The sequence below is a fragment of the Rhinoraja longicauda genome, chromosome 21 (genome assembly GCF_053455715.1).
Source record: "Rhinoraja longicauda isolate Sanriku21f chromosome 21, sRhiLon1.1, whole genome shotgun sequence".
In the NCBI taxonomy this organism is placed as follows: domain Eukaryota; kingdom Metazoa; phylum Chordata; class Chondrichthyes; order Rajiformes; family Arhynchobatidae; genus Rhinoraja; species Rhinoraja longicauda.
The window spans coordinates 32,469,852-32,487,838 of NC_135973.1; the positions used below are offsets into that span (position 1 = coordinate 32,469,852).

At 43.8% G+C, this 17,987-nt stretch overlaps 1 protein-coding gene across 1 annotated transcript in view; it reads left to right on the forward strand.

Annotated features, from left to right (window-relative positions):
* Positions 1–10,366, forward strand: part of LOC144603810 (lysosomal dipeptide transporter MFSD1-like) — a 32,911-nt gene extending 22,545 nt beyond the window's left edge. The window contains 6 exon segments of the mRNA XM_078417519.1: positions 172–198; positions 200–281; positions 1,116–1,253; positions 1,485–1,624; positions 7,414–7,525; positions 8,935–10,366. Coding sequence (XP_078273645.1) covers positions 172–198; positions 200–281; positions 1,116–1,253; positions 1,485–1,624; positions 7,414–7,525; positions 8,935–9,051 — 616 coding nt within the window. The 3' untranslated portion in view covers positions 9,052–10,366.
* Positions 10,367–17,987: the final 7,621 nt, after the last annotated feature.

Below are 17,987 nucleotides of genomic sequence, written 5' to 3' on the forward strand. Positions count from 1 at the left end.
GATCCACACGATTGAAGTCTGCCCTTTTATATCGTGATTCTCATGGCCTGTTGATATAGTTTTAAGCACTGGTTAGTCATGTGGAATACTTCAGGGTTATTAATAAAATTATAAAATAAGAAAATCAAATACTAGTTGCCATTACATGTAATGAAGGCATTTATTTTTCAGCAAGTTTATTCAGGATAAGTATCCTGGCTAGTCAGCAAGAAGCCTCATACATCACTGGTGCTGTGTTTGATAGGTCGTTGATTCTGTTACCCACAGCTGGAATCCTCATTGTGAGTATTGTGTCATTTGCTTTAACTGCGGGGTAGTGTGTGATCACTGGTAACATCAGGTATCCTTGCCGTGGATACTATGTGGTATTGGGCTCACGGTGAACCTTAAAGAATGCACAAAATTGAGTATTTTTAATCACTTTTATAAACTGGAGGATAGCAGAGAGGTCTGAGTCACGTTCCAACAATAATTCCCCTTACAATCAGCCTGAAGAAGGGCCCCAACCCGAAACGTCACCTTTCGATTTTCTCCAGATGCCGTCTGACCCGCTGAGTTACTCTGGCATTTTCTGTCTATTGCCTCATCGTTTTGTCTATTCTATAAGTTGTGTAGAATCCATTTTTGAGCTTGCAGCTCTTACACTATGATCTTCTATTTTTCTCAACCACTGTGCAGCTGCTTCTTCTGCCTTATCCTTGTCCCATCTTTGTTTTATCTCTGGTATGACCCTCTCCAACCTTTCCTCATGGCTGCCATGAGTACAATATATGCAAACTAGACCAACTCTACCACGCCATCATTCAGATCTTGCTGTGTAGCAGCCTAGCCCATGCGACATATGTGAGCCAGATGCTTTCAAGGAGGGAAGAAGCAATAATAAAAATATAAAATAAATGGTACTGTAAACACAAAAATTAAGTCTGGATATAAAGCATAATTTCAAAGAATAATTTGCCAGTCTAAAACCAAATAGAATGAAAGACTTGGAAATTAATTGAATGGTTTGTCAAACCGCCTGAACCAGGTCACCCCACCAACCAGCACCTGCCTCAATTTCTTTAATGATGTATTTTCAAATTAATCCATTAATCGTTCCTTTAATCTTATTTTAGGATCATGTAGGATTGAGAGGAATATTTAGCATGACGTGTGCTGTGTTGACAGTCCCGGTTTTCGCACTCTTGGCTTTTACCTTCGTACCACCACTGGTTTCTATGATATGGCTGGGAGTCACCTACTCGTTTGCTGCGGTAAGGTGTTTTATGTTCTCTCAACTTTAAGTAACTGCCATCGCTAATGCATCCGTTATAAAAGTATTCTGAGTTGTTTCCAAAATACACTTTCAAAAAATCTGGTAATTTGTGAAGTGAACTCATGCCTGACTCCTGTAACAGAATATTGTGATGAATCCAGGGAATAAGTTTCTGATCTTGGTACCTTTATTGTTAGCTTTATAGGTGAACTCTGTTATATTTCCACAGGCAGCTCTGTGGCCATCAATAGTCTTGGTTGTTCCTCTGGCAAATCTCGGAACAGCTTCAGGAGTCACAACATCAGTGCAAATGATTGGTGTTGGTGTTTGCAACCTGATAGTTGGACAGATCCTTGGAAGCAAATTCAGGTGAGTTTTTTTTGTTTAGTACTGGCCACTGTAAAGAAAGGTATATTAATGTAAGTAGAGTGCTCTTATTTTCTTTTATCTTGATTGCTGTATTCATTCTGTTGTCTTACTTGATCCACTAACTCTAGGGATTGAGAACCTCGTCTTTACTGATAGATGCAATTTACACACTACTGGTGATAATGACAATGCTGTATATTCAAGTTAGGCACAGGTTGTTCGATACATCTAGATGTAGTTATGTGACAAAAAGCTTAAACTGAAAACAATCTGTGACAGAATGCTGAACTGTAACTGATAAAGTGAAACAAGTAGAAATGACATGTACCACAATACACAGAGAGCAGTCCTGAACTAACTCTTTGGTGACCCTAGGACTATCTTTGATTGGACTATATTGGCTTTACCTTGCTCTAAACGTTCCCTTATGTATCTGCACACTGAATGACTCGATTGTAATCATGTATTGTCTTTCCGCGGACTAGTTAGCACGCAAAAAATGCTTTTCACTGTACACGTGACAATAAATAAACTAAATTGAATGCAGCAATTGAACTAGATTTAAAATATATCATAACCTACTGTAGATCTCAAATGCGAATGCAGAATGTTGACACCCAGTGTTGTGGTATAATGACCAGTTAAGCATTAATGCTCCCAAATTTGCACAATGCGAATATCTTTTTGTTGAAGCAAGAGAAAGCCATTGAGCCCTTGAATGTACTTGAAAAATCAATTAGATTATGACCATTCTATTAAAATCACTGGCCATGTTCAAGTCTCGAACACTTTTGGAAATATCCTGAAGGAACATTTTAATTTTGTTTTTCAATTAAATAAATGACCTGGAGTGTCTTCACCATGATCTTTGAGCAATTAGTTCCACCATATGGAAGTTTAAAATCTTTGTTTTTGGTGTAAGTGAAAGGGAATTCCATTGCATTAGACTGTTTTTGTACTGTTCTGTTGAATAGCTAATTATTCTGTTCTGTTGAATGGCTAATTATTTTAATAGACAATAGGGGCAGTTGGAGGCCATTCGGCCCTTCGAGCCAGCACCGCCATTCAATGTGATCATGGCTGATCATTCTCAATCAGTACCCCGTTCCTGCCTTCTCCCCATACCCCCTGACTCTGCTAGCCTTAAGAGCTCTATCTAGCTCTCTCTTGAATGCATTCAGAGAATTGGCCTCCACTGCCTTCTGAGGCAGAGAATTCCACAGATTCACAACTGAAAAAGTTTTTCCTCATCTCAGTTCTAAATGGCCTAGCCCTTATTCTTAAACTGTGGCCCCTTGTTCTGGACTCCCCCAACATTGGGAACATGTTTCCTGCCTCTAACGTGTCCAACCCCTTAATAATCTTATACTTTTCGATAAGATCTCCTCTCATCCTTTTGCCCTTTTGAACACCCCATCTACTTGTGACGCGACTTTCAAGGAACAATGTGTCTGCACTTATAGATCCCTCTGTTTCCAGTGTATACAAGCCTGTGCCTCCATGTTCTCTGCCACATGAGAAATCTTGCCTGCATTATCTAAGGCCAGATTTATTTTTGTGAAGCAACCTTTCTTGCATCCTTGAGTCCTCTATTCCATACAGTTCTGTCATTTCTTCTGGCATAATTGCATGAAATTTATACACATTGACTACTTAGTTCTATACTGGTAACATACCTCACCAGTCTCCTGTTTATCTTGTTAAATTTATACCTCCTGAAAGGGAAGTTTTTGCACAGTTGGCAGGACTTGTGGCAACCTGCCTCTTTTGCCAGTCTAACCAAATGGAATAAACTTCACAAACATCTGTACCTTTTGCAATAAGTATTGCTGGCTGGTCTGGTTCTGTTTTCTGGTTCAGCTTCATTACCACAGTGTTGTTTTGGCAAACTAACTGGAATATATTCCACTTTCCTGCAACATTTTGTTCATTTAATTCAAGAGTCAATGGTGGTGACAGATTATTTCCCCCACCCATCACACACAGTTAACCTTGCAAACAATTCTTAAACAACGTGGCCAGTTCCTAGATGTACACCAAATTAAATTATGAAATATCTTACAGATACGATCTGTAGATAAGCATTATATTATTTTTATGGTAAATAAAAGAATTATGGAACTACTGACCTTCTGATCCGCTCTGTGTAAATCTGGAATAGTAGTGTTGTGGGTGGAACTCTTTGGTCCATGAGGCCGGCAGTGGCAGTTTAAGTAGGGATCTGAAATGGAAATGAAGGGATAATAGAATCCAGGGAGGTTTTCTGGAAAAGGTTTTCCCTGTAAGCCATCTTGGAGGACCAAATAATCTCGTCATCCACATTCACCAGACCAGTTAGGTGGCTTATCGTCATAGTCATACAGCGTGGAAATAGGCACTTCGGCCCAACTTGTCCTCACCGACCAACATGTCCCATCTACACGCGTCCCACCTGTCCATATCCCTCCAAACCTAACCTATCCTTGTATCCGTCTAAATGTTTGTTAAACGTTGTCATGGTCCCCGCCACAACTACCTCCTCTGGCAGCTCGTTCCATACGCCCACCACCCTTTGTGTAAAATAAAGTTACCCCTCGGGTTCCTATTAAATGTTCTCACCCTCACCTCAAACCTGTGTCCCCTGGTCCTTGAATCCCCTTCTCTGGGCACGAGACTTTGTGTGTTTACCCATTTTATTCCCCTCATGATTTTGTACACTTCTATAAGATCATTCCTTATCCTCCTGCGCTTCGAGGAATAGAATCATAGCCTGCACAACCTCTCCCTATAACTCAGGCCCTCGAATCCTAGCAACATCTTCGTAAATCCTCTCTGTCCCCCCTTTCCAGCTTGACGACATCTCTCCTATAACATGGTGCCCAAAATTGAACATAATACTATAAACGCATCCTCACCAATGTCTTGTATAACTGCAACATGATCTCCCATCTTCTCCATTCAATATTCTGACTGATTACGGCCAATGTGCCGAAAGCCCTTTTGAACACCCCATCTACTTGTGACGCGACTTTCAAGGAACAATGTGTCTGCACTTATAGATCCCTCTGCTCTACAACACTCCCCAGAGCCCTACCATTCACTGTGTAGGTCCTGCCCATGTCAAACTTCCCAAAATCCAACACCTTGCCTTTCCCTGTAATAAATTCCATCAACCATTCCTCAGTCCACCTAATCCAGGTGCAATTTTAGACAACCACCTTCACTATCTACAATACCACCCACTTTAGTGTCATCTGGAACTTGCTAATCGTGCCTTGTATGTTCTGATCCATGTTGATAATCAGCATGTGGTGCAGAGTTTGCCTGAGGCATAGTTGTAGAATTGAGTCAATATTTTATCAGATCTTGTTTACACAAGGAAAACCATAACAATACCTCCAGTAACAATGTAAATGCCAGCAGTAATTCCAAATATTAAAAGCTGCAGCTGCAAATCTGAAATGAGAATAGAAAATACTGCAAGAGCTTCACAGGGTAAGTAGCCTGTGTGAAGAGTTACCATTTCGGTTCAAAGACCATCATTAGAACAGGGAAGGAGAAAAAACAGGTTAGCTTTAAGTTGCAGAGAGAGCAGGGATGGATTGCAGGGAGACAGGGAACATCTCTGATGGGGTGAGACCAGTTTAGTTGAGTTTATTGTCACGTGTACCAAGGTACAGTGAAAAGCTTTTTGTTGCATGCGAACCAGACAGCAGAGAAACAATATACGATTACAATAAATCCATTTACAGTGTATAGATACATGATAAGGGAATAATGTTTAGTGCAAGGTAAAGCCAGCAAAGTCCGGTCAAGGATAATACAAGGGACATCAGAGGCAGCAGTTCAGCACTGCTCTCTAGTTTTGGTGGGATAATTCAGTTGCCTGATAACAGCTGGAAAGAAACTGTCCCTGAATCTGGTGGTGTGCGTTTTCACACTTGTATAGCTTTTGTCTGATGGGAAAGGGGAGAAGAGGGAGTAGCCAGTGTGCGACTCGTCCTTGATTATACTGCTGGCCTTGCCAAGGCAGTGTGAGGTATAAATGGAATTGATAGAAAGGAGGTTGGCCTGGGCTGCGTCCACAAATTTGTTGCAATTTCTTATGGCCCTGGATGGAGCTGTTCCCAAACCAAGCTCTGAAGCACCCTGATAAAATGCTTTCTATGGTGCATCTGTAGAAGTTGGTGAGAGTTGTAGGGGACATGCCAAACTTCCTAAGCCTTCAAAGGAAATAGAGGCGTTGGTCGCTGCTTCAATATGGGTGGTCCAGGAGAAGTTGTTGGTGGCACGGACTTGGAGGGCCGAAAAGGCCTGTTTCCGGCTGTATATATATGATATGATATATGATATGATGATATGATATTGACTCCGAGGAATTTGAAGTTTTTGACCATCTCTACTTCGGCACCGTCAATGCAAACTGGGGTATGTGTACGGCTCTGCTTCCTGAAGTCGATCACTATCTCCTTTATCTTGCTGACATTGAGAGAAAGGTTGTTGTCCCGACACTAGGACACGAGGTTCTCAATCTCCTACACCAGGACACAAGGTTCCCAATCTCTTACATCAGGACACAAAGCCCTCCCGTCTCCTGAGACCAGAGCTGCCCAGTTTACAAAGGGACACACGAAGTTGTGAAAAGAAGGTGAGACTATTACTGAAATCTGAAACCAAAAGGAGAATGCTGGAAATACCCAGGTTGTATCTGTGGAAAGAAAAATACTTAGTTAATATGACATACGGATAACCTTGCAGTGTAAGTGGCCAGTTATCTAAAAATGTTGCATTCAATATTTGGTTCTTAAGGCTGCAAAGTGCTCAGACAGAAGATGAAATGCCAAACCTTGTGTTTGTTTTCGATATACAGTGTATAATAAAACCCCACAGAGAGCTCAGTGAGAACGGGGTTGAGAATTTAACAGGCAGGCAAATGGTTCGGGGTAAGCCTTGCAGACTTCAATGGGATGTTCTCCAAAACCACCACATTGTGGTTTCAATGTAGTGGAACCATGTCAAGCGCTTTAAGTGCACGGTAGCGCAGCGGTAGAGTTGCTGCTTTACAGCGAATGCAGCGCCGGAGACTCAGGTTCGATCCTGACTACGGGTGCTGCACTGTAAGGAGTTTGTACGTTCTCCCCGTGACCTGCGTGGGTTTTCTCCGAGATCTTCGGTTTCCTCCCACACTCCAAAGACGTACAGGTATGTAGGTTAATTGGCTGGGTAAATGTAAAAATTGTTCCTAGTGGGTGTAGGATAGTGTTAATGTGCGGGGATCACTGGGCGGCACGGACTTGGAGGGCCGAAAAGGCCTGTTTCCAGCTGTATATATATGATGATGATGATGATAATAGACTGGAAGAAAGGCTAGAAACTGTAAATACAAAACTGGATCGTGTGACCTCAGCAGCCAATGCCTGTGACGTGATAAATTGCACAGCAGGCCAGTGGGAGATGGTGTTTGGGTCCCTTTAGACGGTTATGAGATCCTGCAGTTTTGTGGGTGTCCAGCATAAAACTCAATTACTTAGGGAGAACACCTTGGATGATGAAGCCAACTAATTGTGGGAGAGGTATTTTTTGTAAAAGGGGCAATACCATCGATTCCCAAGACAGGTTTTCTGTTTTTTCCAGCATTTTTTATTTTCATTTCAGATTTGCAGCATCTGCAAATTAAAAAAATTGGAATTATTGTTGGTATTTTCATATATATATATATATTTTTAGCTTAATGAACCAAAGGCGGATTGGAGAAACTGTATTTCCATTGCTCGGTTCCTTGTTACTAACACTTTGGGTTTGACACGCAGTGACGTGAAGATCCCAGTGTGGCGCTGGCGGCAGATGATGATCTTCATGCTGGCCAACACCATCTGCTGGGTGGTTGTCTCCATCCTTCTCAATATAGTGGACAGCAGACAGGTAAGAGGCTCACTTTGAGGAAAAGACTTAAATGTGGTGAAAAGTTCACCACATTCCTTAAATATTGCTGGGGATGGTCATTGGGGTTGGCGCTATATAAAATGCGTGCAGGAGAAAATGTTTTCATGACCAAGTAGGCGAGCTGGTGCAGTCCTGTTCATACAGGACTGTGGTCTGACTTACATGCTGACCTTTTATCTCTGGGTTGATGATAGAATCTAGAGCAGATGAAATGAAAGTCTCTGAAGGATCTTCATGAAGCAGGTGTGTACAATTGGTCTTGATCCTGGTTCACCTGGGCACTGTGTGTAGGGAGGAACTGCAGATACTGGTAGCGAAGATAGACACAAATTGCTGGAGTAACTCAGCGAGTGAGGCAGCATCTCTGGAGAGAAGGAATAGGTGACGTTTCGGGTCGAGAACCTCTAGTTCTAGTTTCCCTCTCCCCTGACTATCAGTCTGAAGAAGGGCCTCGACCCGAAACATCAGATTCCTTCTCTCTAGAGACGCTGCCTGACCCTCTGAGTTACTCCAGCATTATGTCTGTCAACTAGACATTATTTGGCAGCATCACTCAGATCTCCAAAGACGTACAGGTATGTAGGTTAATTGGCTGGGTAAATGTAAAAATTGTCCCTAGTGGGTGTAGGATAGTGTTAATGTACGGGGATCGCTGGGCGGCACGGACTTGGAGGGCCGAAAAGGCCTGTTTCCGGCTGTAGATATATGATGATGATGATGTCAGGAAAATTGCGACTTGCTGAAGTCACTTTGGTATTAAATGCCAAACAGAGTGGATAGATTTATTGTGCTTTGCTATTTTCTATCTTACCTAGAAAATGATATTGTGTCCATGAACAGACATAAAGCTATTTTTCTCTTGTTTTTCCTCAATCCCTTTTTTTGTTCTCTCTTATTAATCTTCCTTTCTCTTTCCTCTAAATCCCTCTTGCTCATAGGTTTTCTCCTTTCTCTCGCAAGTTAAACCACACTTTGCCACCTTTGTTAACTCGCATGATAATTGTTCATGTTTTTTATCGCTGCAAGAACCTTTATCATATTCTATAATAAAAGTGATATTTAAGTGTTTTAACCTTGCTCCTTCCCGCTCCCAACTATAATGTTAACGATGTTGACTCTTTGCTAGCAATGATCCTTTCCAAACAGAAGCTGTTGAGAATGAGTGCTGACAGTCCACTATCTACAAAGGAGGTGTGACCTTGTTAAAACTTCCCTTGTCTTTCCAAAACCATTTAAAGAGTCATAGCGTACAGCATAGAAACCTTTAAACCTCCTCTGACCCACCCCAATCATTGGAAAATATTGCTATCTTTGTTCTCTGACCTATTGACTATTTTTAAAAACATCATCAACTCCAATTTGACATTTAATTCTCTCCCTGCTTCTAGGATAACATGTTGAACAAAACTACCAAGCACTCTGAAGCTACAAACGAAGAAAATGAGGAAACATCTGAGACATCTCCTCTGCTAACAGATAGCAGCAATAAAAACACAATCAACTAAAGGATATCGGGAAGAACAGTTTAGCTGTGAAATGGAAATGAGGAACTACAGATGGAATCTTCCCCGGTACACAAGGTTCTGGTCAGGCAGCAGGTCTAGAGGACATATATGGATGATGTCTTGGGTCAGGACCTTTCTTCAGACTGAATATAATGAGGGGGGACGGGGGAAAGCTGGAATCGAGGATTCCACCCTCTGCAGTTCCTTGTGAGTCCATTTTACTGCTCCACTGCGAAATCTCCTCAAAGCATGCCTACTTTGAAGAAGTTCTCCTCTTCACTCTGATGGGAGTTCTGTGAGACCTCTCTCCCGGCTCTCCCTCAGTGATTCCTGCTGCTCTCCGACCTTATTCTGACGCAGACTAGCTAGCACAGCCACATGTGTTTCCTCAACACCTACCTGCTCCATCAACCTCTGCCAATGGCGTCTGGCTCAGTTTCCAAGCCTCACAGTTCAGGCCCAGCCAGAATATACGGTACCTACATTCCGCCCACTGCTACTCGCAACAGCCTCCCTCCGTGCACAGCGGACTGCACTCTGGCCCTCGCTCAGTCTCTCCCACAGCTCTGGCCCTCCCTCACCCACACCTGCCACGGACCTCGGCTCCACTTCATCCTCTGCCAGATCCACAGCTTCAGTCAACGCTTCACCTACCTGACCTCCGCCAAGGATCGCAAGCTCACCTGCCGCCAGACCAGATGTGTCCCGGCCACCGAGTGTCCCTGACCCAGCTACACTCAGATTGGTGTCCCACTGCCCGATCGTGCCATGTGCCTGAACTCCTCCAGGACTGATCTAATCACCTCTGGTGATCTCCACTCCACAGTGTCCATCCTTATTATTCCCCAACCCTGTACTGCCCGTTTCTATGTCCTTCCCAAAATCGAGAAGCAGGACTTCCCTGGCAGACCCATTGTCTTTGCATCCTCCTGCCCCACCGAACCTCCACCTCCACGTGTCCTCATCCTCAGCAACTACTCTATTGACTCCTTCACTTTCTTCAAGTCAAAGGTGTGGTCCTTGCATGGGCCCCTACCTTTTTGTTGGTTACGTTGAATAGTCCCTGTTGTGACGGGAGAGGAGTGGCAATCGGGACCTGGCCTATTGGCCCTCAAGGTAGTCTGTGGGGGGCTCCCCCGGGGAACAAGGTGGACGGACTTAACGCCATGCGCCACGCAGCGGCAGACAACTACTGGGATGTATCGTGGAGCTGAACTACTGTTGGGCCACTGAGAGCAACCCGGTGGATGGGCGTTAAGTGCCAAGGGAGACACGACGGGGCTGTCGAGAGCAAAGAGGGACCTAGCAGACAGGCTGCGGAGAGGGACCTGGCGGGGGGCCATCAAGAGCAACGAGGGATGCTGCGGGGGGGGGGGGGGGGGCGTCGAGAGTAACAAGGGACCTGGTGGACAGCCTGGCGGATGGGCTGCTGATAGCAAAGAGGGACACGACAGGAGGCCGTCAGTGGCACATGCGGAGGCAGGCCTGGTTTGTTGCTGCAAGAAGATAAGACTGCACTAAGAACCTTTGAAACTTTGTCGCCGCCAGAAACATGCGACTCTTTGTGTACTGCTGAAGTGAAGCCTGCTATGATTTTACCGGATGGTCTGTAAAAACAAAGAATTTCACTGTACCTAGTTACTTTCCCCAACATCCCCACAACTCTACCACTGACTTTATACCCTGCCCTCAAGTTCACTTGGACTCTGATTCCTCTCTGCAGCGCGAGTATAACCAGGTAGGAGACTGAAAAGCAGGACCTCTAGGGTGGCAATCTCTGGTTTGCTTCCAGTACCTCGTGCGAGTTGAGGGTAGAAACAGGGAGGAAGGGGAGCTGACTCCCCCATGGGTGGGGGGCTGACTCCCCCATGGGTGGGGGGCTGACTACCCCATAGGTGGGGGGCTGACCCCCACATGGGTGGGGGGCTGACTCCCCCATGGGTGGGGGGCTGAGCAAATGATGTGCCAATACTGCGAGATGTGGGAATTCGTGGACACCATTGATGTTAACGATTCCCACACATGCAGTAAGTGTTTGAAGATACAGGAACTCTTGCTCCGTATAGAGGAAATGGAGGCCCGGATTCATACGCTGAGACACATCAGGGAGGGGGAGAGTTACCTGGATATTTTGGCCCAGGGGATGGACACGCCAACTAGTTTAAATAGTACAGTAGATAGGGAGCAAGGACAGGGTGTGTCTATGAGCGAGGCAGGTATGGGGATCCAGGAGGAGGGGCTGCAGGAGCCACGGCCCTTGCACTTATCAAACAAGTTCAAGGTTCTTACTCACTGTGAGGAAGGGAACGGGGCTGTGGGGCGGATGAGCAACCTGGCCACAGCACCATGGAACAGGGGGTTGTTCAGGAGAGAGGAGTTAGAGGAAATGTTGTAGTGGTAGGGGATAGTATTATTAGGGGGATAGATTGGGTACACTGTAGACGAGAGAAGGAGACCCGAAGGCTGTGTTGCCTGCCCGGTGGTGCTAGGGTTAACGACATCTCCGCGGGGCTGGAGAGAAATTTGCAGTGGGAAGGAGAGGATCCAGTGGTCGTGGTCCATGTCGGTACCAACGACATAGAAAGGACGAGGAAAAAGGTTCTGTTAAGGGAGTTTGAGCTGTTAGGGAACAAATTAAAAAACAGAACCTCTAGGGTAATAATCTCAGGATTACTACCTGAGCCACGGGCTAAACTGGCGAGGGTAAATAAAATTAGAGAGCTGAATGCGTGGCTCAAAGACTGGTGTGGGAGAAATAGGTTTGGTTTCTTGGGACACTGGCATCAGTACTGGGACGGGGGGAGCTGTTCCGTGGGGATGGACTCCACCTGAACAGGGCTGGATCTAGAGTCCTGGCGAATCAGATAACTAGGGCAATAGAGAGGTCTTTAAACTAAGTAGCGGGGGGGAGGTTTCAAGAGAGATGATAATGTCAGGGGAGAAGGAAATAGAGCAGGGTTTCAGTGGGGAATCTGAAAATCAAAGTGTGCTAGGAGGACACAGAATGTATTCACTATCACACAGAATGTATGAAGATAAAGGTATAGTAGTAAAAGGGGCAAAAACAGGAACTAAGTGTAGTAAAGCACACATGAAGGTGCTTTATTTGAATGTACGTAGTATTCGTAATAAGATGGATGAATTGACGGTACAATTAAGCACGTATAGGTATGATATTGTGGCCATTACAGAAACATGGCTGCAAGGTGATCAGGACTGGGAGTTAAACGTAGAGGGTTACTTGACAATCAGAAAAGACAGACAGGAAAGGAAAGGAGGTGGAGTGGCCTTGTTAATAAAGGATGGAATAACTGTAATAGAAAGGAAGGATATTGGGTTAAAGGATCAGGATAGTGAAACAGCATGGGTACAGATAGAGAATAATAAGGGGAAAAAACACTAGTGGGTGTAATCTATAGACCTCCAAATAGCTGTGACTCTGTTGGACAAAACATAAATGAGCAAATAGTTGAAGCATGCAATAAGGGAACAGCGGTAATTATGGGGGACTTTAACTTTCATATAAACGGGGCAAATCAAACTGGGCAGGGTAGATTAGAGGAAGAGTTTATAGAGTGTATAAGGGATGGGTTCTTAGAACAGCATGTAACTGAACCGACTAGGGGGGAGGCAATTTTGGATCTGGTCCTGTGTAATGAAACAGGACTAATTAAAAATGTCATAGTTAAGAACCCTCTTGGGATGAGTGACCATAATATGGTTGAATTCCATATTCAATTAGAAGGGGAGCAAATTGAAACGCAAACCATGGGTACTTAGTCTAAATAAGGGAGATTATGAAGGTATGAGAACAGAATTGATTAAAGTAGATTGGGATAACAGACTAAAGAATAAAATGGTACATGAGCAGTGGTAGTGGTGTACTTTTAAGGAGTTAGTGTACAACTTTCAAGAAAAATACATTCCACTGAAGAAAATAAGAGGTAAAGGATAGGACAGCCAACCATGGCTAAGTAAAGTAATAAAGGATAGTATTGGGCTAAAGGCAAGGGCATATAAGGTAGCCAGATATAGTGGCATGACAGAAGATTGGGAAGCATTTAAAAGTCAGCAAAAAATAACAAAGACATTAATTAAGAAGGGAAAAATAGATTATGAAAGTAAATTAGCGAAAAATATAAAAACTGATAGCAAGAGTTTTTATAGTTATATAAAAAGAAAAAGGGTGGCTAAGTTAAATGTTGGTCCATTGGAGGATAAGACGGGGAATTTGTTGGTGGGGAACATGGAGATGGCAAAAGCATTAAATGAATATTTTGTATCGGTCTTTACTATAGAAGACATTAAAAATATTCCAACGCTGGATAAACGGGGCTATCGGAATGGAGGAGTTAAGCACTATTAAGATCACTAAGGAGATGGTATTAGGTAAATTAATGGGACTTGAGGCGGATAAATCCCCTGGGCCTGATGGATTACATCCTAGGGTCTTGAGAGAAATAGCAGTGGGGATCGTGGATGCATTGGTGATAATTTTCCAAAGCTCCCTGGAGTCAGGAAGGGTCCCGAAAATGGCTAATGTAACACCTATATTTAAAAAGGGAAGTAGACAGAAGGCTGGTAATTATAGACTGGTTAGTCTAACATCAATGGTGGGTAAAATGTTGGAGACCATTATTAAAGAAAAACTGACGGGGTATTTGGATAAACATAACTTGGACAGAGTCAGCATGGTTTTACGAAGGGGAAGTCATGTTTGACTAATTTGCTTGAATTCTTTGAGGAAGTAACATCTCGGGTGGATAAAGGGGAACCGGTGGATGTGGTATACTTGGACTTCCAAAAGGCTTTTGATAAGGTGCCACATAAAAGACTATTACTTAAGATAAAAAAATCATGGGATTAGGGGTAATATATTAGCATGGGTAGAAGATTGGCTTTCAAACAGGAAGCAGAGAGTTGGGATAAATGGATCATACTCGGGATGGCAATCGGTGACTAGTGGGGTTCCGCAGGGGTCGGTGCTGGGTCCCCAGCTGTTTACAATTTATATAAATGACTTAGAGGAGGGGACCAAGTGTAATATATCCAAGTTCGCAGATGACACAAAAATGGGAGGAAAAGCAGGGAGTGAGGAGGATAGAAAAAGCCTGCAAAAGGATATAGATAAGCTAGGAGAGTGGGCAGCGACTTGGCAGATGAAATTTAATACTGATAAATGTGAAGTTATGCATTTTGGGAAAAAAAATCATAAAGCAAGTTATTTTCTAAATGGGGAGGAGCTGCGTGGTAATACAACGCAACGGGACCTGGGGGTACTAGTACAGGAATCACAAAAAGTTAGTATGCAGGTGCAGCAAGTGATTAGGAAGGCCAATGGAGTCTTAGCCTTTATTGCCAGGGGGATAGAGTATAAAAGTAGGGAGGTGTTGCTGCAGCTGTATACAGTATTGGTAAGACCGCATTTGGAATACTGTGTGCAGTTTTGGTGTCCATATTTAAGAAAGAATGTACTTGCTCTGGAGGCAGTGCAGAGAAGGTTTACACGGTTAATTCCAGGGATGAGGGGGTTGACATATGAGGAAAGGTTAAGTAGGTTGGGACTTTCCTCATTGGAGTTCAGAAGAATGAGAGGCGATCTTATTGAAACGTATAAGATCGTGAGGGGCCTTGATCGGGTGGATGCGCTAAAGATGTTTCCGATGATCAGGGAGACCAGAACTAGGGGGCATAGTCTTAGAATAAGAGGGGGCTCTTTTAAAACTGAGATGAGGAGAAACTTCTTCACTCAGAGGGTGGTTAGTCTGTGGAATTCGCTGCCTCAGGGAGCTGTGGAAGCAGGATCGTTAAATAAATTTAAAACGGAAATAGATTGTTTTTTAATAGACAAGGGAATTAGGGGTTACGGGGAGCGGGCAGGGAAGTGGACATGAGCTATTGTTAGTATAGTAAGACCTGAGTAATCTCCTGGACAAGTTTCGATCGCCTCGCTTGGGGTCGGAGAGGAATTTCCCAGATTTTTTCCCCAAATTGGCCTAGGTTTTTATCCGGTTTTTCGCCTCTCCCAGGAGATCACACGTTTTTTTTGGGTGGGAAGAAGGGCGATAGTGGGAAGGGGGTTGGGGTAGGATCAGCCATGATCGTATTGAATGGCGGAGCGGGCTCGAGGGGCCGGTTGGCCTACTCCTGCTCCTACTTTCTTGTGTTCTTGGGTGGGGGGCTGATTCCCCCATGGGTGGGGGGCTGACCCCCATGGGTGGGGGGCTGACTCCCCCATGGGTGGGGAGCTGACTCCCCCATGGGTGGGGGGCTGACTCCCCCATGGGTGGGGAGGTGTGGCTGAGGAGTTGGTGCAGGGGGCAGGGATTCAGATTTTCTAGATCACTGGGATCTCTTCTGGGGAAGGGGTGACCTGTACAAAAGGGACGGGTTGCACCTTAACTGAAGGGGGACCAATGTTGTGGCAGGCGGGTTTGCTAGTGCTACACGTGTGGGTTTAAACTAAACAGTGGGGGGGTGGAGTCAACAACGTGGAAGCGTATGGGTGCAGTTAACGGGAGAGTGCAGGAAAGGTCACGTTTAAACTAACAGGGGGATGGGAGCCATTACAAGGAGACAGAGGGTCATAAAATAAGGGCAGAAGCAAAATGTAGAAGGGAGATAATAAAAACAAACCTGAAAGCTGTGTGCCTTAATGCGAGGAGCATTCGTAATATGGCGGATAAATTGAATGTGCAGTTAGTAGTTAACGGATATGATATAGTTGGGTTTACAGAGACATGGCTCCAGGGTGACCAAGGCTGGGAGCTAAACATGCAGGGGTATTCAATATTCAGGAAGGATAGACAGAAAGGAAGAGGAGGTGGGGTGGCTTTGGTGGTTAAAGAGATTAATGCAATGGCAAGGAGAGTCATTGGCTTGGATGCTGTTGAATCGGTATGGGTAGAACTGCGAAATAGCCAAGGGCAGAAAACACTTGTTGGAGTTGTATACAGACCACCAAGCAGCAGTCGTGAGGTTGGGAATAGCATCAAGCAGGAAATTAGGGATGTGTGTGACAAAGGTACATGGGTGACTTTAATCGACATATAGATTGAGCCAACCAAATTGGTAGCAGCGCTGAGGGAAGGATTTCCTAGAATGTCTATGGGATAGTTTTCTAAGCCAATATCTAGAGGAACTAACTAAAGGGCAGGCCGTCCTAGACTGGGTATTGTGTAATGAAGTAGGATTAGTTAGCAATCTTGTGCAAAGCCCCTTGGGCAACAGTGACCATAATATGGTGGAATTGTTGGAAATTCTGCATTAAGATGGAGAGTGACATAGTTAATTCAGAGACAAGGGTCTTGAACTTAGAGAAAGGTAACTTTGAGGGTATGAGACGGGAATTGGCTAGGATAGACTGACAAATGATACTTAAAGGGTTAACGGTGGATATGCAATGACAAAGATTTAAATATTCCATGGATAAATTACAACAATTGTTCATCCCTGTCTGGCATAAAAATAAAACGGATGGCGGCTCAACTGTGGCTAACGAGGGAAATTAGGGATAGTGTTAAATCCAAGGAAGAGGCATTTACATTGGCCAGAGGAAGCAGCAAACCGAAGGACTGGGATAAATTTAGAAATCAACAGATGACAAAGGGGGAAAATAGAACATGAAAGAAAGCTTGCGGGGAATATAAAAACTGACTAAAAGCTTCTTTAGATAAGTGAAGAGGAAAATATTAGTGAAGACAAATGTAGATCCCTTACAGTCAGAAACAGGTGAATGCAAAAATGGGAAACATGGAAATGGCAGACTAGTTAAACAAGTACTTTGGTTCTGTCTTCACTAAGGAGGACACAAACAATCCTTGGCATAATGACAATCGTATCAAAGCAAGAATATTTTTAGCTGAAATTGAGCAATTTTTATTACTTTTAATGTCTACAGTCTCAATAATCTTCAGCAATACTGTAGGCTGTCGAACTAGTATTTGATACTTGCTTCAGCCTTTATAGCCACAAAATGGGTAATTTACTGTGTGAAACTGCCAGTGGAGGCTGGGTTGTTGATGCAGGGCAGTGATTAGCCTTATACTGCTAACAGGGAATAGAAGCATCCTTGGGTTCCTGTTGTTCTATGCCAAACTTGATCTGTGAGTCAGTGTATTAAAATTGCAAAAGGGATTTATCAGGAATAGGTTTATCGGGTTTATAAGATATTGAACTTTGGCAAATTGTCAATTAATTAGAAGTCTAAAAAACTAATTTTGAAGTATGTGAAACAAGTACCTTTGGAGAATTGGAAACACATGTTTATATATATTTATAATTCAAGAATGTTTGAACTGTATTTTATACAAATTTGGCACGATTACTCGGCCTGGTGTAATGTTATGATGAATTTGTTCACTACAGCCTATCATGACGTATTTCACACTGTATAATCTTGGTTATAAATTTGGATTTCATTAAAATCAGATTTCAACAATATTTGCTGGAAAACAAATTCTTCAACTCTTGAACCCTGTAAATAACATCTTTGGATTGGTGGAATATCAGTTCTTAACCTTATTAGAATAACTTGCATTTCTTTATAAGCATTGGTTCATGCAATCATACTTCTAACGTGCCTCTGGAAGGTGTTTAAACTAATGCTCTGTGGAGGCAAGGAAGAATCACTGCTGTAGTATGCCCATCTCCACCTTGCTCTTGTAGCCACAGAACATATCTGGCTAATGTAACCTGGGCAGTTTTCATGTTGTCTGATAGGTGGCTAAAGTGTGGCGGAACCAGAAGGGAACTGCAGACGCTGGTTTACACCGAGGATAGACACAAAATGCTGGAGTAACTCTGGGACAGGCAGCATTTCTGGATTGAAGGAATGGGTGACGTTTCGGGTCGTGAAGAAGGGTCTCACCCTGAAACGTCACCCAATTCCTATCCAGGGAGCCTGCCTGTCTCGCTGAGTTACTCCAGCATTTTGT